The following is a 23,290-nucleotide window of genomic DNA, read 5'->3' on the forward strand; positions in this document are numbered from 1 at the left end:
TAGGGAAATTGTAATGGAAGTATGCTGTGTGACCTGTTGTACTGCCAGCTTCCCCAGGGAAGATGGAGAACTCTTCTCCAGGATGTCCATATTTTTAGTGGTATGCCTTCGGGGAGAAGGCATAGTAGTTCTCCTTTGTTTTTGTTACTGAAGCTGGCTTAAAATTCTCTATGCAGCTAAGGATGACATTGAGCCGAGTTCCTGATCTTCTTGTCTCCCCCCCCCCATCCCCACTACCACCTCCCTAAGTACTCAGGTTAGCTGGAAGTATTTCTTTCTACTTCTTGTTTGTTTAGCATAAAGTTACATTTATTTGTCAAATCTATAAATCTATATGATTTCATCAATCTCATGTATATTTTCTTTTTCATCTAGATAGAAGTTTACTTTCAAATAATCCAGAAAAGGAAGAACAAGCAGATCCGAGATGTGTAGCTCTGTGGCTGCTAAGCTGTGGTTTTTGACAGATCGACGAATCAGAGAAGATTATCCACAGAAAGAGATCTTACGAGCTCTGAAGGCCAAATGTTGTGAGGAGGAGCTGGACTTTAGGGCTGTGGTGATGGATGAGGTGGTGCTTACAATTGAGCAAGGCAATCTGGGTAAGACTATACAAGTGCTATTTCAGATTCTACTTAGAATGTGGTGAGTTTAAATGTCTAGAGGTGGTAGGTACCATCACTCACAGGAAGTCTGTGTACAGAGACATAGGACACTAGTATTTCCTAAACTGTGATGTATGAAAGAGTAGAAAGGAAATGTTAAAATGTTAAAAAAAACTATCCAGGCATGCTGGCATACACCTTTAATTCCTGTCTCTGTGTTGACAAGGCTGGTATTAGATCCATGCCTGTCTCTGTCTCCTGAGTGTTGAGATACCCTCTCTTAAAAAACAAACAAACAGGGCCAGGCGTTGGTGGTGGTGCACTCCTTTAGTCCCAGCACTTGGGAGGCAGAGACAGGCGGATCCCTGTGAGTTCAAGGCCAGACTAGTCTACCTAGAAAGTTCCAGGACAGGCAAACAAACAAACAAATATTTTTTTGCTTATCTACAAAATTTAAATCCATTTTCTTAAAAGTACTTGTAAAGAAATTTGTAATTAACTAATGTAAGTTCTGTTGATTAATTAGTTTCCATGTCATTTTCATCTTCACTTTCTTTTAGATATATCTGCAGCATTAATTGAAATAACTTATTTTGAAAAAGCCAGTAGTGTGCATGCTTTTAATTTCAGCACTTTGGAGGCAGAGGTAGGTGGAGCTCTGAGTTCAAGGCCAACCTGGTCTACAAAGAGAATGCCAGGACAGTCAGAGCTGTTACACAGAGAAACTCTGCTCAAAAAACAAAACAAAACAAACAAAGGATTTGACTCAGCTGGTGATACATGTATTTCTAATGTTTCACATGTGTTCAGAAAATAATCTGGGCATGGTGGTTCGTTGGAGGTGAGGCCAGTGTTCAAGGCCAGTATGAGATACAGAGTGAGGAAGAACCTTCGATTTCCAGGACAGGCCCCAAAGCTACATAGAAAACTCTGTCTCCAAAAACAATATATATATATATATATATATATATATATATATATATAAAATTTGGTAAGGAAAAATGGGAGGTAGACTTGGGCATCACTCTGGTTAGTGTTCTCAACTTCACAGGAACTAGAATTTCCCAGGAGATGTGATTCTTGAGCGGCATCTTCTTAACTAGGTTAGTTCATCTGGTAAAACCCACATTAACTGTGGGCAGGGCCATTTCTTGGACAGGGATCCCTCCTTCATGATCCTCTTGTGGATCCAGACATTTTGTCTTTTTTTCTTTAAATGTATGAGAGCTCTGTCTTCATGCCAGTATGCATGCAAGAAAAGAGCATCAAATCCCTTAATAGATGGTTGTGAGCCACCATGTGGATACTAAGAATTGAACTCAGTTGGTAAGGTCCTTTGGAAGAGCATCCAGTGCTGTTAACCATTGAGCCAACTCTCCAGCCCCCATTTTTAGTCTTATATATTTTTTATATTTTTAGGTTTTCTTATTTTGTGTGCATGGGTGTTTTGTCTGCATGTATGTGTGTGTACCACATGCATGCCTGATGCCTTGTGGAGGTCAGAGGAGGTCATTGGATCCCATGTTGATGCTGGAAATTGAACCTTGGTCCTCTATAAGAACAACAAGTACTCTTCACGACTGAGCCAGTTCTTTAGCCTTGTCTACTACTCCTCTTTTAGGGAGGTGATGAAACAGCTTTCACAGAGCTCTCCTTTTTATTAAAAATAATGTTTTTCAAGATTTTCCTTTGGAACATTTTCCTCAGAATATTTCTAATTACAAAGCAACAAAACAAAAAACTATACTGTTACACTAAAGTGGAGTTGGTTGGTCCAACTTGCCTGGGGTTTCTGTCCTTGGGATGCCAGTTTTATATTTTCCTTGCTTATCTCTTAGTTTTACTGGCTGTGGTTTTGACTTCAGGCTCCCTGATTCATCTGAAAGCCACCCCTTTTGATAGCAAGATCCTTGTTTTCAAAATTGACATACAGGGGTCAAACTCTTGTGTCAGTTGACCTTTTGGTAGAAAGGAGAATGAAAACAACCTTCATTAAACCAGTGGTAGATTTCCATTCTGCGTGCTTATAATGTGGAGTGTTGTAGACCAGGCTGACAGCGTAGGTGTAATGATTTCACTAGACCCAAGATAAATGATAAATGGGTGTTTCTTGGGGAAAACATACACAGATAATAATAAAGAGCGGCCGAAGTGTTTCTCTGCCCTTCCGATTGGATCCACAACCCAAGAGAAAGAGACTGAGAACAGAGACCATGCTTCACTCTTTCCTCTTTCTGCTTCAGTCTGTACCTGAAGCCACGCCTAAAGGGATGTGGCCACTAACACAAATGCATTGGCAAGGCTAGATGCGGTTACACCAGGCTGCTCTCAAACATCTGACACCCTTTCTCCACCCTCAGTGTTGAGATTAGTAGTAGCATGGGGTACCACATGTGGTCCGACTAGATGTAATTTATATGGTATTAATATTTCTGTTTTTTTTATGAGCTTTCTGCTCTGAAATGGCACTTGCCATAATTATTGTTAAAAATACTTCTGTTTATTTTTCAGCCAGGTCAGGAGACAGCTTCTAGCACAAAACTTGAGGAGATGACTTTTAAAAAAGATTTTATTTATTTATTATGTATTCTACATTCTGCTTCCATGTATATCTGCACACCAGAAGAGGGCACCAGGTCTCATAACAGATGGTTGTGAGCCACCATGTGGGTGCTGGGGATTGAACTCAGGACCTGTGGAAGAGCAGTCAGTGCTCTTAACCTCTGAGCCATCAATCTAGCCCTGGAAAAATCTCTTTTTTAAAAAAAGAAAATCTTTTCTTTTTTGGGTGTTTGCCATGATTATCAAGTTCTGAGATTGATTTCTCTGCTAAACTTCTGTAGTGAAGTTTGTTCCAAAGGCCTTTTTTATTAGTGTTTTCTGTGTGTGCCACTTCTTGTTTCTTTCTGCTCCTGCATGCTCTCTTCTTTTTCCATAGAAAGTCTTATACTATCATAGTTATTTCACTCTAGCCTAGGCAGACTTGGAACTCTTATGTAGCTCAGATTGGCCTAAAAGTTGTGGTGATTCTCCTGTGTGTTGGGGTCACAGGTGTGAGCCACTGTGCCCAGCTTCTTAGTGTTTTAAAATCTGACAGTCTGTGGTACCTGACTCTTGTTTGCTTTCTTCAAACTAGTTTTTACCCTTCTATTTGTGTACAAAAATACTGCTCCTCAACTTAAGTGAGAGTTGGGCTTATTTTTATCCTGCTGTTGACTCCAGCATGGGAGGCAAGTCAAGGCAAGAACTTCAAATTGCTAATCATATCTGGTCATGGTTAGAGTAGAATCCATGGATGTTCAGTTGTTTGCTTTTGCTCAGCTTTATTTTGATGCTCAGGAATTCTGCCTAGGGAATGGTGCTGCCCTTAGTGAGCTAGGTCTTTCTTCCCTCACTGGTCAAGATAAGTTAAGACAGTTCCTTCTCCACAGACATACCCACAGACAGTCCTTTATTGAGACAGTCTCACCAGGTGATTCTAGGTTATTAGTATTTGTCATCTCATTCTTTTGTGGTGAGTCCTCTAAGCCCCTTTCATGCAAGGGAGCAGTAGAAAAAAAAAAGTGGAGGTGTGGGTTGTAAGCATACAGTGTTCAGTGTGAGCACCTGAATGAACTCATTAGTTTAGAAAATGTTATTTTGTGTTCTTACTTTGTTGCTATCAGTCATAATTTTATATTTATACTAATACAAATCACAGTTGAGGCACATGATCTGTTCTTGTTTTTGCTTGTGATTTCTGGATCTAACTTTCCTCCACAGTATCTTTTCTTTAAACACAGAAATACCATTCAAGGCTTTTACCCTAACCTTGTTGGTGCCACTTCACTGGCCTATATCAGAATATGCTACCGGAACTAAACGAATACTATAAAATGGAACATATAGCATATTTTTTCCCATGGGAATGAACTCTTCAGAGAAAAAAAAAAACACATTTATACTGAGAATTTGGGGAAGAATTGTAGCATGTAGTAGTTACTTAATATTTATAGAATGAAAAATTGTTCAGAAAAGTATTAATCATAACATATCTTAAATTCAACCATTGAAAAAAGCACTGAGAATAAAATCTCTAGTGTAATTTTAAGTGGTAGGAGACATTTATGTTAAACAACTTGAAAAAATCTGATTTTTCAAAAAAAAAAGTATACTTAGATCATCATGGAGAAAAGTAACAGTATTGTGGAAGGTAAAATGTATCCTGACATTTTATATCTGAGTGTTTTAAGCAACATGTGCTATTTTAAAATCAAAGATTTTAAGGAGTAATTCATTTAAAAACCTTTTTCCTTTTTCATGTATTACTTATTGCCTTCCTAAATTCAATTCGAAAATTCATAAAAGCAGATGAACTCATTTTAAAAACTCAAACAGAACAGAGTAGAAAGTGCGTGGGGCATTGGTGGTGCACGCCTTTAATCCCAGCACTTGGGAGGCAGAGGCAGGCGGGTCTCTGTGAGTTGGAGGTCAACCTGGTCTCCAGAGCAAGTGCCAGGATAGGCTCCAAAGCTACACAGAGAAACCCTGTCTCTTAAAAACAAAAACAAAACAAACAAAAAGTAAAAGAGGCTGTGTGGTGGTGGCGCATGCCTTTACTCCCACCACTTGGGAGGCAGCCTGGTCTACAGAGTGAGTTCCAGGACAGGTTCTGGAAGAAAAAGAAAAAGGAAAGAAAAGAAAATTGCAGAGTGCAGTGTTGAAATTCCCTACTCTACCTTATTCCTACTTTGTCACCCAGTCACCATTGGAAGACATCCCAGTCATTTATTCTTCCAGAAATTCTGTATTTATATATAAAAATACATAAAAAATACATTTACTCTCAAATTTCCCCATAACAGTTCATTATATATTTGTACTTTATTTCTGAATGTAAATATATTTATTATGCCATCTTTTTTAATGGTAGTATATAAATAGCATGTATATACTTTAGTAAGTCAGTTTAGAATTTTCTCTTTTCTTAGGGAATGTCTGTATTCCAATCCAGGATTAACAACACCAGTGCATTTGATTTTGAGATATAAGGCTTGGTATTTTATTTTTATGTATTTATTTTGGTTTTCCGGACAAGGTTTCTATGTGTCACCTGGCTGTGCTTGAATTTACTCAGTAGACCAGGCTGGCCTCAAACTCAGACTGGCCTCTGTCTTCCATGTATTAGGACTAAATACTTTTGGTATTTTATTGTTCCTTTATATTATTATATATATATAATATATAATTATTATGTATAATTATATAATATATATATTACTATTATATATAATATTATATTATTATTACTACTTTTCATTTAAGTTTTACATTTACTATTATAATTACATTTTACATGTACTGTTTAAATTTGAGATTAAAATATAATTGCATCATTTCTTCTCTTTCCTCCCTCCAAACTCTCATATCTTTCCTTGATCTTTCAAATTTGTGTCCTTTTTTTCATTAATTATTTGTGTGTGTGTGTGCATACATACATACATATTCCTAAATACATAAAACACACTTGATCAGTCTATAGAATGTAACTTGTATTTTTTTGTTGTTTTGTTTTGCTTTGTTTGTTTTTGGTTTTTGTTTTTTTTTTTTTTTTTTTTTTTCTCTCTCTCGAGACAGGGTTCTCTGTGGCTTTGGAAGCTGTCCTGGAACTAGCTCTTCTAGACTCACTTTATTGAACCCTTACCCCAACCTCCACTGTGGCAATGGCCCCTTTTTCCTTTCCTGATCTCTGTAGGTACTCTAGGATATATAGTCACATTTGGATTTGGAGCTAGAAGCCTCAGATAAAAGAGAAGATACATTGTTTTCTCAATATGGTCTTTTCTAGTTTCATCTCTTTTCCCACAAAGTTCATGGTTTCATTTCGTTTTTCACAGCAGAACATCATTCCACAGTGTATTTGTACCACATTTTCATTATCTGTTCAGATTATTTCCATTTTCTAACTATTGTGACTAGAGCAGCAGGGAACATGGCTGAACAGGCATCAGTGGAGTGGGTCATATGGTATGATTTTTTGCTTTTTTGAGAATTCAAAATGCTTCTCCAGCAATTGTTGACCACTGCTGTTTTGTTGATATTTGCCATTTTGACTTTATTTAGTCAGAAAAAAAATAATCTCAAAGTGTTTTGGTTTACATTTCCCTAATTGGTAGGGACAATGAACATCTTTGTTGTTGTTCTGTGATTCTGTATGAGTCTTAGGATAGGTTTTTCTAGTTTTGTGAAGAATGAGATGGGGATTTTGGTTGGGATTACATTTATCTATTATTATTATTTTTTAATTATAAGAACTTATATAAAAAACTTAGAAAAACCAGGATCTCACTCTAGTCCTGGCCTTGAACATTCTCCTGCCTCAGACTCATGAGTGATTTCAAGATTGAGCTGCCATGTCTTTTTTATTGCATACTCCTTTCAATGATTTTAGCTTCATTCTTATGTTTTTCAGGTCTACGGATCAATGGAGAGCTTATTTCTGCCTACCCACAGGTTGTGGTAGTGAGAGTTCCAACCCCATGGGTGCAGAGTGACAGTGACATCACTGTTTTGCGCCACCTAGAGAAGATGGGGTGCCGATTGATGAACCGACCTCAAGCTATCCTGAATTGTGTTAATAAATTCTGGACATTTCAAGAGTTAGCTGGCCATGGTGTACCTCTGCCAGATACTTTTTCTTATGGTGAGATCATAAATGAGAATATATAATTTGGGGGGCTAGAGAGATGGTTCAGCAGGTAAGAGTACTTGCTTCACGAATATAAGAGCTTGAGTTCAGACCTGCACTCATGTAAAAGATGGGTATGGCCACATGTCCTATAACCACAGTGGACGGTGGACAGGAAGACCACTGGGTGTTGCTGGTTGTCGGTTCCACTTTCAGTGAGCGACTTTGTGTCAGGGAATAAGGCACTTTTTAGTGATAGAGCAAGACACCCAGCATCCTTCTTATGTACATATACACTAATGCATGCATCACAGACAGACAGACAGACATAGTGTTTGGTACTCCATATTTAACTGATAGAATACCTGATGGATGCCAAGTACAACATTTAAACAAGTATGCCTCTGTTCCAATAAAACTTCATTGTAAAATCAAACAGTAGGCCAGAATTTAGCCCACAGGCCTTGGGTTTGAGGTAAAAGACAGCTGTTTGGTATTTCTATTTAATGTCTTGTCTTTGTTACCATTTTTTTTTTAGTTTATTTTTATGTGCATTGGTGTTTTGCCTGCATGAGTGTCTCTATGAAGACTCCAGGTCCTCTAGAACTGGAATTATAGACAGTTGTCAGCTCACATGTGGATGATGGGAATTGAACCCAGGTCCTCTGGAAGAGCAACCAGTGCTCTTAACCTCTGAACCATCTCTCCAGTCCCTTTGTTACTATTTTCATAAGTTAATATTTTCATACTTCTTAGGAAAATGACCTCATTAAAGAAGATGGGCAGTATGCTTTAAAGTAGCACTTAACTGTTCTCTGACAAAGGATCATTTTAAGTCTGTCAATGTGCATCAATACTAAAGTGAAATATAATAATTTATAGAGCCATAACAAACTTGAAACAATGTCTAATCCTTTTGGACTTGATCACCTGCCAATAGCAAATGTGTCACAAGAGGCACATTTTGAGTAACACTGCTATAAATATTACCATGTTAATTTCTTGCCCTTCAAGTTGGAAAAGAGTTGTATGCTTTATTTTTTTGTTAATTTTGTTTGTTCAAGGCTGTTGGCCTTGAACTTGCTGTGCAGACCAGGCTTTCCTCAAATCCTCCAGCCTCTGCTTCTCAGGTGCTAGAATTACAGGATTGTGCCACCACACCCAACTTTCTAGAGAAGTATAGTTTTTTACAAAGGCATTTTTTTTCAGATAATATTAAGTAGAATGCTTAGAAATTTAATGAGGTTTTAAAATGAACTCCTTGTCTTACTATAAAGAACAGAACCCCATATGCATATGTTGATATAATTATTGCTTTTAGGGGTTTTTTTTGGATTTTTGTTTTTGAGACAGGGTTTCTCTGTGGCTTTGGAGGAACTATCTCTTGAAGACCAGACTGGCTTCGAACTCACAGAGATCCTCCTCCCTCTGCCTCCAGAGTGCTGTGCCACCATTGCCTGGCTGCTTTTAGTATTTACACAGGCAAAATAAATCACTTAAAGGCTGATTTCCCAATGCTCTTGGGAAGGAGAAAAGGACTCACTAGCCTGTGAATTATACCTTTAATGGTGAGGGATTAAAATTTTTAAGGGAATAATCTTAATTTCTGTAAATTGAATTGTTCATATTGTGCTTATGTTTCCAAGTCTTTTTCTGGCTTAATTCCTATTATTGTCATACTTACTCTTTTTATAATTGCAGACCATTTTTTTTCCATCATCTTGCTGCTGTCATTTTTTTCTTGATCAGTGAAGACAGTAAGAAGCAAGATTAGCCAGGCAGTGGTAACACACACCTTTAATCCCAGCATTTGGGAGTCAGAGGCAGGCAGATCTCTCTGAGTTCAAGAACAGCTTGGTCTACATAGCAAGTTCAGGACAGGCAGAGCAATACAGAGAAACCCAGTCTCTAATAACCAACAAAACAAAACAAAGAATAAATCATGCTGGACCTAGTGGGACAAGCCAGTAATCCAGCTACACAGAAGGTGGGGGCAGGGGAATCACATGTTGAAGCATAGCTTGACTACAGAGTGAGTTCAAAGCTCGCTTTGGCAACTTAGTGAAACTTTTGTTCAGAGTAAAAAATAAAAAGAGGGCTGGTAATCTTTGCTTGCTTAGCATATATGAAACTATGGGTTAAATTCCCAGTGTTACAGAGGCACTGACACTAAAACAGGTATGTTCATGGAGTAGAGGACTCATTTAGCTACAGCTATCGGATTCTCAACAGAAAGAACTGAGCCACTTCTTTGGCACAAAAAGGTGTTGTTTTCAGTGGATTGCCAGTTACATTTAATTTCTTCAAGACAAACAGACATTCCCATTCCTCTTATTTCCATCTCCCTTGTCCTGTGCTTACAATGGGTCCCAGCATACTTTTGCCATTAGTCTAAAATTTATTTTTTCCTCAAACCAGGTGGCCATGAAAACTTTGCTAAAATGATTGATGAAGCAGAAGTTTTGGAGTTCCCAATGGTAGTGAAGAATACACGGGGTCATAGAGGTACGTAAGATTTGTGGATATGGGGCTGGACAGATGGCTCAGAGGTTAAGAGTGCCGGCTGCTCTTCCAGAGGTCCTGAGTTCAACTCCCAGCAACCACATGGTGGCTCACAACCACCCGTAATGAAATCTGGTGCCCTCTACTGGTGTGCTGATATACATGGAAGCAGAATGTTGTGTACATAATAAAATAAAATAAAATCTTTAAAAAAAAAAAAAAAAAAAAAAAAAAAAGATTTGTGGATATGGTACATAGCTTTGAAATTGCTTTTGCAAATTAACAATTGAATAGCAACCAACAAGTGTTTGAGACCACAAACTTGTAGAAGATTTTTACAAGTTCACCTTGGTGAGATGGTGTTTTCTGTTGAGAGGTTATAGTAGAGATTTAACATGCATGACTAATTCTCAAGTTTAGTGTTTCACTTCAGGAATACATAGTCCCTTACCACCACCACCACCTGGCAAACAATACGTCTTTCTTTACTCATCCTTTTGAGAATGTTATTTTGCTGGGTCTCTGTCTAGTTGTCTTTTTCCAGTATTTATCAGTATATACAATACTCTTTTTTTTTAAATATACAATACTCTTAATTCTCTTTGAAGAACATAGTTTTCAGAAACTTGTACTGTGATAAGAGATTGCCATAGTAGGTTGGCTAAACTAAGGATTGTTATAAGATGTCTATGCCAAAAGTGTTAGCTGTGGACCATTTTATATATATCCTACTTTGCCTTTCCACTGACCCCAGTTGTTGGTCATTGGTTCCATACACAGAACTCTTTAAATATCCATTGCTGTTGTAGTGTTTGTAGTACCTTTCTACTTTTGGTGTTTTCTAAAACTAGAGAAGCAGGCTCTTTCTAGCCAGAATACTTCCTAGCCATTGGATTTGCAGCCACTCCTGAGCCAGTCTGATTCCTGTTGCTGTACTAGGCCCTTCTAAAGAATTTTTAGCAGAGAATGTAATAATCCAAGGATAAGCCATATGTAGTACTTTGGGACATATGGATCTAAATTCATCTAGAGCCATTGACTTTGTTGTTTATTTGACTTCTCTAATATGATAGTTAAGGATCCGGGGTCTCCTATAGTGAATGCTCACTAAACAAACAAGCTGCATAACCTCCTGTGACTTAGTGTTAGAAGGCAACAAAAAGGAGCATAGAATCAGTCCCCCAGAGAAGAATTTACAGCATATGTTAAAAGGAGGTACCTCTGGGACTGGAGGAGAGATGACTCAGCAGTAAAGAGCACTTGCTGCTCTTCCAAAGGATCTGGGTTCAATTCCCTGCACCTACATGGCAGCTTACAACTGTGGCTCCAGTTCTAGGAAATGTGACACTTTCATACCAGTGACTTGTTAAATACAAATAAATTATTTAAAAAAAAAGACATACCTCCATTAGGATAAAAATAGAGCAAGGAGACAGATTGGAGAATTCAGAAACAAATTTAAGTATGATATCACTACGTTACTGTGTTGTAATAGTAGAATGTTAACATGTAATAATTTATGTCTATTTTAACTCAGAGGAAAGGGGTTTGCTAAGAATGAGGTTAACAATGGCTAACCCTTGGAGAAATATAATGTAGGTCCTCTTCCTCATAAACCCAAATCGAATAGTTAGCCATAAGAGATGCCTCAGAGGTTAAGAGCACTGACTACTCCTCCAGAGGTCCTGAGTTCAGTTCCCAACAACCACATGGTGGCTCACAACCATCCGTTATGACATCTGGTGCCCTCTTCTGGTGTGCAGATATTCATGGAAGAAGAATGTTGTATACATAAATAAATAAATAAATAAATAAATAAATAAATAAATAAATAATTTGTTTGAGCCGGGCATTGATGGCGCATGCCTTTAATCCCAGTACTCGGGAGGCAGAGGCAGGTGGATCTCTGTGAGTTCCAGCCTGGTCTACAGAGTGAGTGCCAGGATAGGCACCAAAGCTACAGAGAGAAATCCTGTCTCAAAAAACAAAAAAAGAATTTGTTTGGGGAAATAATAGGTGATTATTAACTTTAACCCCATATGGTTTTCGTATTATCTTACTAATCATAACTAAGTCACTTTAATCAACAGTTATAATGAAGAGTACTCTAAAAATACACAAGTATAATTGGTTCTGAAAGAGTATATTGGGATCTAAGAATGTATATCACTATCTACAGTTTCATGACTTGCATGCATTGTATATTTTTCTTTTTAAATTCTAGGCAAAGCTGTTTTTTTGGCACGAGATAAACACCATTTAGCTGATCTAAGCCATCTTATCCGGCATGAAGCTCCGTATCTGTTCCAGAAATACATTAAAGAGTCTCATGGAAGGGACGTGCGAGTCATTGTGGTGGGAGGAAGAGTCGTCGGCACCATGTTACGTTGTTCAACAGATGGGAGAATGCAAAGCAACTGTTCACTAGGTAAGGACAACGCAGCATCCTTCTGTTGGGGTATAAAGTGAGTGTGCTTTCCACATGGAAATTGTACTCCTACCAACCAGCATTCTTAGTTTTCTCCTTCTTGAATCAGATTGCACTGATGATGAATTTTTTTTGTGATAATTTTTCATTTCTGTTTAAGCTTTTCAGGCTTGTGTATATTTTATGTTTAGCATATTACTCAGACACAGCCACTTTTGCTCTCCTTTCCTGTCTCTTCCATTGGTCCCCTTGTCGCCTTAGGACCTCTGCAGGAGCAGCAAGTGCTTTTAACTGCTGAGCCATCAAAGTGGGCCTCTCCACATCACCCAGTGCTAGGACTAAAGGCCTGTGGTTGATTCCACACACAGCTACCATTCCCGCTGTTAACTTGGATTTTAGGACGCTGTCTACAAGTTCTAGAAATTTTCTCTCTTTTGTTATACAGTGTTTTGTTTTTTGTTTGTTTGTTTGATTTGGTTTTTCCAGGCAGGGATTTTCTGTGTAGCCCTGTAACTCTCTCTGTAGACAAAGCTGGCCTTAACTCACATTCATTTGCCTTTGCCTCCCAAGTGCTGGGATTAAATGTGTGCACCACCACCACCTGGCTATGTATACGTTTTGTCTGTGCACCATGTGCCCACAAACAAAAGAGCATTGGATCTCCTGGAAATGCAGGTACAGTTGTGAGCTACCAAGTGGGTGCTGGGAATTGAATCCAGGTTTTCTGTAAGAGCAATTAGTGCTCCCAACTGCTGAGTCATTTCTCCAGTGCTCCCTCCCCATTTCTCTCTTTAATATCCCCTCTCCATCTATTTATTTCCTTCTGGAAGATTTATTTTCTGATTCAATTCTCAGATTTCCTACTTTGTTTTATGATTTCATTTTAAGTTTTTTGTCTGTGCTTTAAAAATTTTCCTTATATTTGATTAGATCTGCCTGCCTCTGCCTCCCGAGTGCTGGTGAGCCACCACCACCCGGCTCTAGAACATTCTTTCTTGTATTAGGTATTTATCTTGTCATACTTGGGCTTATTCAAATTTGTTGGTTTTGGAGCTTTTCAAATTGCTTTAGTCCTCCAGGTACAGGGAACCATTCTGGTTCCTGGGCTCTTCTTATCTTTTCAACTTCTGGGTAATAATGAGGACTTAGCTTCATTGTCTGTCTGCTTTGGCCATTATGTATGGCATTCCTGTGCCCAAGTATTGTCAGGGTTCTGTGCTCTCTAGTCTTCTTGAAGCTAGTCTCCAAGTGAGGTGCTATTATGTTTCCTTACTCTCACTCTATACTAGCAAAGCCAAAGCCTTACCCTATATATTTGGGTAGTGATGTAAAAACTCAGAAGCCTTTTTTCTTAGGAATAGAATCCATAGAGAAATAGTGCCATATTTGGATTGCCATATTCCCAATATGTGCACCATCCTGTCTTTGTTCCTGTTGTTTGGCTAGATTAAGTTAATTATTTTTGAAACAGAGTCTCATATGTAGCCTTGGCTATCGTGGAACTTGCTTTGTAATCCAGGCTGCCTCAAACTCACTTTCTCCACTTGTTGTATATAAAATCAGCTGGTGGACTGGAGAGATGGCTCAGTGGTTAAGAACATTGGTTGCTCTTCCAGAGGACCTGGGTTCATTTCCCAGCACCCACATGGTGGCTCCAAACTGCCTGTAACTCCAGTTTCAGGGAATCCAACACCTTCACAGAGACATACATGGAGGCAAAACACAAATTCGCATGAAATAAAAATGTTATTTTTAAAAAATCAGATGGTCTAATTATATTTATATAAATATTTTTAACACAATCTTCCATATTTGCAGATTCAAATGATTCAGTTGAAGACTTAAAATACAAAACCAAAATGAAACAACCAAACAGTCCAGAGTTGGTGACTAGATCTCAGTGTGTGTATGTTGCTTCCTAAAGGTTCCTGAAAGCAGAACTTTGCAGAGGCCAAACACTGTGCTAAATTGGTAGGAATCAACCAATAGTCAGTCCTCCACTTCAGTCTCCTGGGACCCTCATCCTCTTCCTGGCACAATTTAGAGTGTTATTTGAGTTGAGTTTGGACTGGGATGTTGAGCCTACAATGGTTGCCATCTGTATTGAACATATGTTATTGTTCTAAGCAATAACATTTTACAGCTTTTGGGTGTTTCCATTGTATCAGGTATTGTACTATAGAGCTGATTAAAAATATGCAGCAGGTTGTAGGCACTACAAACTCTGTCAAGGGCTTGTGACCATTTGTAGATTTTAGTGTCTGTGGTGGGGATGGGAGGTTCTGGGAACCCATGTGATGCCAAGGGACACTGTTTGGTCCATTTTGTCATAGGCAGGATAGACCTTAAGGAGAGTTTAATGTCTAAGACTTTCTCTTGGAAGTTCTGTCTCACTTTACTTTCATCTATGCTCTGGCAGATTTAGTAGTAGGTGCCTGTATGTAGTGCCAGCACTCAGGAGGCTGAGGCAAAAGATCATGAGTGTGAGGAAGTCTGGACTAAAAATTATGATTTAGTCTTAATAGGACAAAACAAAAACCAGTTTTACACTAATAGCATTGTTTCATTGTTTCATTACCCACTAAGAAGAGGGCTGATTAACTCTACTACAAAAGTTGGTAACTCTACCTCTTCTTTTGTTTGCCAGGTGGTGTGGGGATGATGTGCTCACTGAGTGAACAAGGGAAGCAGCTAGCGATCCAGGTGTCTAATATCCTGGGGATGGATGTCTGTGGCATTGACCTGTTGATGAAAGACGACGGCTCCTTCTGTGTCTGCGAGGCCAATGCAAATGTAGGTTTCATCGCCTTTGATAAGGCTTGTAATCTAGATGTAGCTGGTATCATAGCAGACTATGCTGCCTCCCTTCTGCCGGCTGGCCGGCTCACCCGGCGCATGTCCCTGCTCTCTGTGGTGTCCACGGCCAGTGAGACTAGTGAGCCGGAGCTCGGTCCCCCTGCCAGCACTGCTGTCGACAACATGAGCGCAAGTTCCAGCTCTGTCGATAGCGACCCTGAAAGCACCACCGAGCGAGAGCTGCTCACCAAGCTCCCAGGGGGGCTGTTCAACATGAACCAGCTGCTAGCCAATGAAATCAAACTCCTGGTGGAGTGAGTCCACCGGTAAATAATTAACCAACAAAACCCCTGTAAAACTGTCTCCCCTCACCCCATCCCCGATCCTCTTTAACCAACTTGCAATGCTGTTCATGGAGAATGCTCAGGAGGTTGAGAGAAAAGTATAGTAAGATTGGTTAGAAGGGAAAATAGATGAGACCTCTGATAGTAATACTCACCTGACTCATTTACAGATTTCAGAGAGGCAGAATAGGTGATATGCAGAGAAATGGCAGGCTCTCTTGCTAACCTTTTCAGTTACTAAAACCCTACTCTTAGGCCATGAGGAACATGAAAGTTTCTTTTTCCATGGTCTCTAGCTTTTGTTTTTATGTAGAATGGTTTTGATTCAAGTACTTGGTAGCATGACTTCATGAAGGTTCAAGAGGAAACATCTGCTTAAAATACAGAAATGTTTTAATAACAATCTGAAAATTCTTCTGCCGTTTCTCTCACCTAGCATTTAAATGCACATAGTTGTTTATGAACTCTTAAGGGGCTGTGACCGGGATTTCTTATCTTCATGTTTGTCCTTGTTTTTTCTCCCTTAATTTGGGTGGGAGGGTAATGTGACTATAATCCAATAAAGATTTTTAATAACAAAATTGGCATGTTTGCATGATGAAAGGGAAATGAACAGTATTGCAATGTCTGGTATACAAAGTAACATTTACTCAATGTAGATAAAAATTACACTAGTTAAAGTTTGTGCATTGACTTGTATTTGTTAGTGTTTTAGTCTTTTTTGAAATATATATGCTGTTAATGTTGCATTTTTAATACATGCTGGTAACACCCTTGCTCTATGACTTCATTTTTAACAATGGCCAAAGTGAACACAATGCTATTTTTTTTTTGGTTAACAAGACACTGACTCAACATACACATTTAAAAGTCTCCGTGCCCACCTTTTCTCTTGATAAGTACAGGGACATCATTTTGGGGAGTCAAGTAAAAGTCATAAAGCTGAGATGATTTCTTAATGCTATTTTTTTGTATTTGCATTTTTCACGTTTTAGAGGGGTTGCATGCAAATGTGTTTTTATTTTTTTTTTACACCAAACAGAAAGAATAGATTCTAAAGAATGGCATGATGGGAAACAGTTTTTTCCTTAAAACAAAACAAATGAAATGCTTTAGACACAGATAGTGTACAGATACTCCCCTAAAGACAATAGGAAAGTAGATGTTTCTTAGACTTGTGTGTGTGTGTATTGTTTGTTTATTTGTAGACTGTTTGGTGTATGATTCATTGATGGCTACATGCTCTTATTTAATGTTATGGTTGTACATTTTCTCTTTATACACTTAAGATTTGGAGGGAGGTGGACTGGATGTTTTAATTGGGATTTGACATATTGAGTCTCATGCAGCCCTATTTTTAAGCCTTCAGTACTGACCACTGTATATTCTTTTTCTGAATTGATGAAAACCCCCAATCTGCATATAATATGAGCCTTTAAGACAAAGATAAAGCTATCCCAGTGATTGAGTCTGGAAGATGTGTTAATACATGGAGATGCTACAGGGCTCAACATACTTTTTTTAAACAGCTAGCTCCATCTCCCTACAAATTCTCTGCAGCTTCCCCAAGCTTTTCTTTGCCTTTCCAGTGCTGCTTTCCTTCAGATGGAACTTAACATGATTTCTTGGACACTACTTAGAGACTTGAAGGTGATAATAAAACATGAGTATTATCCAGCTCTAACAGAGGTTTGATCATGATTAACTGTAAAGTTTCCCCCATTTTAGAAAGGAATGTAATAAAACTTGGTTTCCCCCCCATAGAATTAAATAATATTAAAATGGAGTGAAAGGTTGATTGTTGAAAAATAGAATAGTACCTGTAATCTGTGAACTCTCTGATTTCATCTCAGAAAAGATACATAAGGAGTTCTAATTTATCTTTAGGATACATCTGCACAATTTGATTGGCACACGGTCATTGGGAGTCATTAAGTACCTATGATTCACTAACAGAACAAAAGTACTTGGCACTTTGCTGAATGATGGATCATATTTTGGAGGGTGCATACTATTTGGTACAGAGACATAAATAAACAGTTGTGTAATCAGATCCTAAAATAGATTATCTGGTTGCCACATACATTAGCATACACATATAAGTCCATTCATTTAAAAACAAATAGAACATCTTCATTTGAAACATTCCTTTGTTATGGTGGGATAAAGAAACAGGAAAATGATAGTTACCCATTCTAAACCAAGCACTACTCTAAGAAGTTTTCACTGGCAGTTCCACTCCCTGCAGTTGAAATGCAGCTCTTCACCAACCACCTTCTGGGCATCACACTCACACACTAGAGTGAGTAACAGGGTTGGTCAACTTCAATTCTCTCAATTAAGGTGAAGAATAAGAACAGATCATTCTGGAAGAACTCAAAGGAAACAAACAAGTGATAGTTGACTTAATCTCATTGTTTTCATAACTTTTGTAAAATCTTCATTTATGAGATAAAATGTATTTATCAAATCTGTGTAATAATGCCAAAAATCTGAATTACTGTGAACTTTTTGTATGCTGTTAAAATTGTAATTGTTAATTGTATTTTTAATAATTCTGATGTTTTATGTTATCTGTGATGAAAATTGGACTCTATAGATCTATACATATGAACTATACCACTTAAAATTTTTAGTATTTTTTCTTTTCATACTTATAATTGGTAATTTCTGTTAGCTTTTCACCAATGAACTTTGAAATCTTTCTTTATGTTATCAATAAGCAACTGCCCTGGAATGTTAGAAAACAATCCAACAAGAGACTTGCTTTCATCAAGCACTTTATAAAGACTTTATGAAAAAGCACCAAAAGCATTGGAAAAGGCCACTGACTCTCAATCATCTTTTTCTCAAGAAGAAAACAATGGAAAAGCAAATCTCCTCTCAGTTATCCCCCAGCTTGGGGTTGGGGGGTATTAGAGACATTGTGAAATCAAATCTTGTGTTATATTTTTCTCCTGGTTCGCTGTTTTTGAGAAGGTTTATGGGCTATTTGGCTGGTGAGACACGATCCCCTCCTAAGAAAATGTAGGTGCTCAGACAGGTAACCTCTGCTGCTGTTTGTTTGTCTGTTTGTTTGGTTTTATTTAAATTTTACTTTTGTTGTGCTATGATTTTTAAAAATGTAATATATCATAGGATTTATAACCAGGTTCACTGATTTCTTTTGTTTCTTCAAAAAAAAAAAAAAAAAAGGAAGGAAGGAAAAGAAAGTTTCATTGAAAATGCAATCTAGGTACCTTGGATTTGGAATGTTTTAGTGATGGACAGAAGTCTGCTGTTGGAATCATCTAGTCTTCCAGATTAGATTTCAAATGTTTTCATTTTGTTTTGGGGTTTGTGTGGTATTTTATTTCCTTTATACCTGTGCACTTTGCCATGCCTCCTAAGGTGGCTGCCTAACTCTAGTGAAATGTTAACAAAAGTTTGGTTTTTAAAGAATCCTTAATGTTTTACATGTTTAAAATTGCTTTTCAAGAAATATTCTAATTGCTTGCACTGTTACTGTTCTTTGCCAGCCTTTTCAGGAGCCAAAATATACAAATACAAACAAACAAAAAATACTCAGAGAAAACACTTCCCTTCTTCCCCCCTCCTGATGATGAGTGAGGAGTTTTGAGAGCTTTGGGGTCAGTGCCCTTCTAAACTTCCCCTCCCCCAGTAATGCAGCTGTGCAGTGGGTGCTAAGGGCAGCGGCTTGGACCAGGCACAGCCCAGCCTGCTGGCAGGTAATTGGAGTTTCCTTTATTTCCATCAGAAGGCTAACATTTTACTGTTTTGTTCTTTCCTGTTTTTAAGTTTTTTTTCTATAACACTTTAAAGGCAAACATGAATGAGTTTATCATAACTTGTTTTTTTTTTAAACAAATAATGCATAAATATGGTAGCAAGTAATTTAAAGGAGAGTTTGTGGGATAAAGTTTGAATCAATTGGGGTTTTGTTTAGCCTTTTAGATGCTCCATTCCTTGCATATATGTCTATAATTAAGTTTTCAGAGTGTGACTTTGGCTTTGTTTTGTTGTGGGTTTGTTTGTCTCTTCCATTGTGCTACTCTGGCTTAAGCTTTTTCAGGGGTTGGTGTTCCGAATACACAGTGAGCTCACAATTTAAAGACATCAATTAGGAGTTGACAGGTATGGAAAACTAGAGTTGTGTAAAGTAAATTAGGTTCTAGGTTATATATATATATATATATATGGTTTAAAGTACATTACAGTGTTCAGTTGGCCTTAGTGATGCGCAAGGGGCTTGTGAAACCAATAGAGCATTTCAGTCACTTTAGAAGTGACCACTGTAGCCTTTCTGATAAAGTAATCCTAACAGATATATGTGAATAGCTGAAGACTATCAAATTCTAGAGAGTACACATTATAGATTTGAACATATATAGGGGAGTATTTCTGAAGCACAGCATGGTTAACCAGATTAGCCAGGGTCATAAAAGAAGGTTAGTGGCAGAATGGAACTACAGTTTGTACAATTTGGTAGTCTTCTGTTAGTTAGCTCTTTCCTTTATGTCTATCCCAGTTTGCTTACTGTTCCTCCTTTCCTGTCCTTTCTAAGGTTTTAACTCTGAAAGCTAGTTTTACATTTGGGGCAGTAATCTCTCTTTAATAAAGGATTTCAGAGATAATAGCCAGCACCTTCCCTATAAATTTTTGCATAATTTTATCTAATAGCTTGTAATGTTCTGCACAAAGAATGTATACATCAGACCACTGGTTAGTGAATAAAACCCTGGCCTCAGTGCTCTCTCTATACCTAGAGAGGCATGACAATAAATCATTAGCCTATTCTGTGCTTCAGCTGACACGTGAGGTAGGGACATCCTCTGGCATCTGAAATAATTACCTGTTGAACTGAACTGAAATTTACTTGTCCAGGAATCCCAGCTGCACTCCTGCAGGGATGTATGAGGTGTTATGAGAAGGACTTCAGGAGACTTTTGTTCTCTGGCCTATGACAGTGGCCACCAGTAGAGTGTTTGCATTGCACAGGGTTGTGGAGAGTTTAAACAACCTCCATTTTGATGCCCCATTAAATACTGCTGATTTGTAAGGAATCTTGATTTTATCCTACTCAAACTTACTAGGTGGACCTTATATAGTATATTTACCTGGCTGCTGTTTGGGGTTTGGGGAACATGAGGGGTGGGGTGAACTGTTGTTGTTTTAGGTTTCAGTCAGACAGACATCCCTGTGCCTCAGTTCCCAGAAGCACAGCAGGCCTCTAGGAGCATCCGTGGGAACGGCGCAGTCCTGACATCACCAACTTCTCCTGCTCAGGCTCATCCCATTTGCAGAGGTCAAAAGGGTGGGGTTTGAGATGGGGGAAGGAATGAGAAAGTAGAATCAATGGATGTCATTGCGGTGCTGCTGTTGACCAGCTTTTTGGTGCTTATGTCAGTGTTTGTTTTATTGTTTTAAGTTGGCAAGTCTGTACATATGTTTATTTGGGGTGAAGGTAACGGGGGTGGAAAAAAACAAGCCATTATTATTGCTAATCTGTTCTTGCATATAGTTCCTTAGTATCTAATACCAAATTTCAAATGTAGGCTCCAGTGACAAAGAATGGGAATAGAAGTGAATCTTAGATTTTTAAAAAGTATTAGACATTATGCTGTGTTAGTTCCCAATTCTTAGAACTATTATTTTTGTCACTCTTTTCCTTCCCCCTACTTTTTCTATGTATGTATTAGTTTAAGGAAATGTGCATTCATGGTCAGTCCTATCTAAGGGACTAATGAATATTAACTCTTGCAAAACAAAATACCCAGTGTTTATATGGGCATACAAATGCTACCCTATTTTAAATGTAGGTGGCGTATGTGTTCGTGTTTTTTTGTATTCAGAGCCATTGGGCAATAAGCAGTCCAGAACATTGAAATCTCAAGCAGGTAAAGCACCTAACACCCTTAGTTTCTAGAATTACTCTAAAGGCTTTATAGTGATGTGTCTTCCATGGTTCTTTGGGTAGTCTCTGAATTTGGAATTTGTAGACTCCCTAGTTAAAATTGAAATCATGTGTTTATTTATAGCTCATAGGAATACATATGGAAGGAAAATAGCAGAAGAGAACAGGGCTCTTGTAAGATAACGACTACCGAGTGTATAATCGTTCCTCTTCCTTTCTTTGTTTGTAATTTTCCTAGCTTAGCATGAACATGAATCATACATTATTTGATTTTCTATGATTGGGTGTTTTCTCCTGATTATTGAGGTGGGATGGGCAAAATATGGAAATGTTGATTCACTTGTGAAATACGAAATGTTAAAGCTTTTGTTTAATTTGAACAATAAGCAAGGCCTTTTTCTATATGCCCTTCTGCTGCAGCAGAGAGATAAACGGGTAGGTGGCAGCAGAGAAAGGAACCCTTCAGAGTGGCTGTTGACATTAACCCTGCACAGGAGAAGAAATTGCATGTGACATATGAAAGTGGAGCACGGAAGGGCAGAGATGAAAGCTGCATTTAGGATGGCTGCCCCTTTACGAAGAAAGGTAAGTTGTTTCCAACCAGGAATGGGTTTGCAGAGCAGTGTTGTGTAAGGTGCATTGTCATCCTGTGGTGGTATGTAAACACACTTTAGGTTGAATCTGATCTTAGTGACGCATTATCATTATTCTATGCAAAATTATATCCCCCAATACATTGAAACACATTGACCTTAATGACAGCAAAAATTATGTTCAATGTAAATTTTACTTTTAAAATGTCTTACGGAATTAAGACCTCCCCATTTAGTAGTAATGCTGGAGGGGTAGATAAAGAATGTAATATTTAAGACAGGAGGCGGTGGTACAGGCCTTCAATCCCAGCTCTTGGGAGGCAGAGAGAAGCAGGGAGATCTCTCTCTCTCTCTCCCCATACCTGTATACCTGTCAGTCTTCTCTCCTGCTCATGTTTCTGAGTTTTTCCTCCTTTTTTATTTTTCATTTCAGTTTGTATCCCTCTCTCTCCTCCCCTTTTCTCTTCACCCCTCTCATTTTCCCTGTTGCCTCATTACTTATCCAGTGTTGCCCTGCTGTTCTTTTGTTTGTTTTGTAACAGGGTCTCTACATAGCCCTGGCTGACCTGGAACTCACTATGTAGATCAGGCTGGCCTTGAACTCAGGGATTGACCTACCTCTGCCTCCAGAGTGCTGAAGTAAAGGCATGTGATTTTTTTGTTTGTTTTTTAGGGTTTTGTTTTCTTGCTTTGAGACAGGATATGTAGACCTAGCTGACTCACCCTGTGGACCAGGCTGACATCAAATTCACAGAAGAGCTCTATCTGCCTTCTTCCTCCACGTGTCTGCCTTTCCTTTTTTTTTTTTTTTAATTGAGGTTTAAGGCATTAACACTGTGGCACTACATTTCTGTAACCCAAGCACTTGGGAAACAGAAGCAGAGGGAGCATCGAGAGTTGAGGCCAGCATTAGCAATGTGAGAGAGAAAAGAAAGAAAAACAGAGAAGGGAAAGGAGACGCGAATTCGGCAAGGCTAAGAACAAGAAAGAAAATGGCATTTTGATGTCTATAAGAATTAAAGAGTAAAGAATAAAATCTTAATAAGCAGACCTATTTATTAAACAGGTATTTAATTTGGCTATCTTTATTTCTAGCAGCCGAATTGTTTAATTTTAATGAAATGAAAGGCCAATGCATCATTAGTCATGTGCACACAGGAGCTCATTGCTGGCTCAGTGCTCTACTGAGGTTACCAGAGTCTTATTTAGACATTTAGCTTCAACTTAACTTTTTTTGGTGGGGGCAGGGGTTGTTGAGGCAGGGTCTCTCTATGTAGCTCTGTCTCATGAGCCACCACACCCAGCTTACTTCCTGTTTAAATCTAAAGGAGCTCTGCTCATTTAAAAACCTATGTATTGGAGATGAAGTTTTAGTTTTTCGGATAAAATGTTTTTGTTTGTTTGTTTTTCTTTGTTTCATTTTTTTGTTTTGTTTTGCATC

At 38.3% G+C, this 23,290-nt stretch overlaps 1 protein-coding gene across 1 annotated transcript; it reads left to right on the top strand.

Moving 5' to 3' along the window:
* Positions 1–427: 427 nt before the first annotated feature.
* On the top strand, positions 428–15,316 carry Rimklb (ribosomal modification protein rimK like family member B). Its single transcript, XM_035448466.1, has 5 exons — positions 428–602; positions 7,057–7,287; positions 9,691–9,777; positions 11,999–12,202; positions 14,850–15,316. The coding sequence occupies exons 1-5, from the start codon at positions 428–430 to the stop codon at positions 15,314–15,316; spliced, it is 1,164 nt and encodes a 387-aa protein (XP_035304357.1).
* Positions 15,317–23,290: the final 7,974 nt, after the last annotated feature.

This window comes from Cricetulus griseus, chromosome 8, assembly GCF_003668045.3.
Source record: "Cricetulus griseus strain 17A/GY chromosome 8, alternate assembly CriGri-PICRH-1.0, whole genome shotgun sequence".
NCBI classification, from domain to species: Eukaryota; Metazoa; Chordata; class Mammalia; order Rodentia; family Cricetidae; genus Cricetulus; species Cricetulus griseus.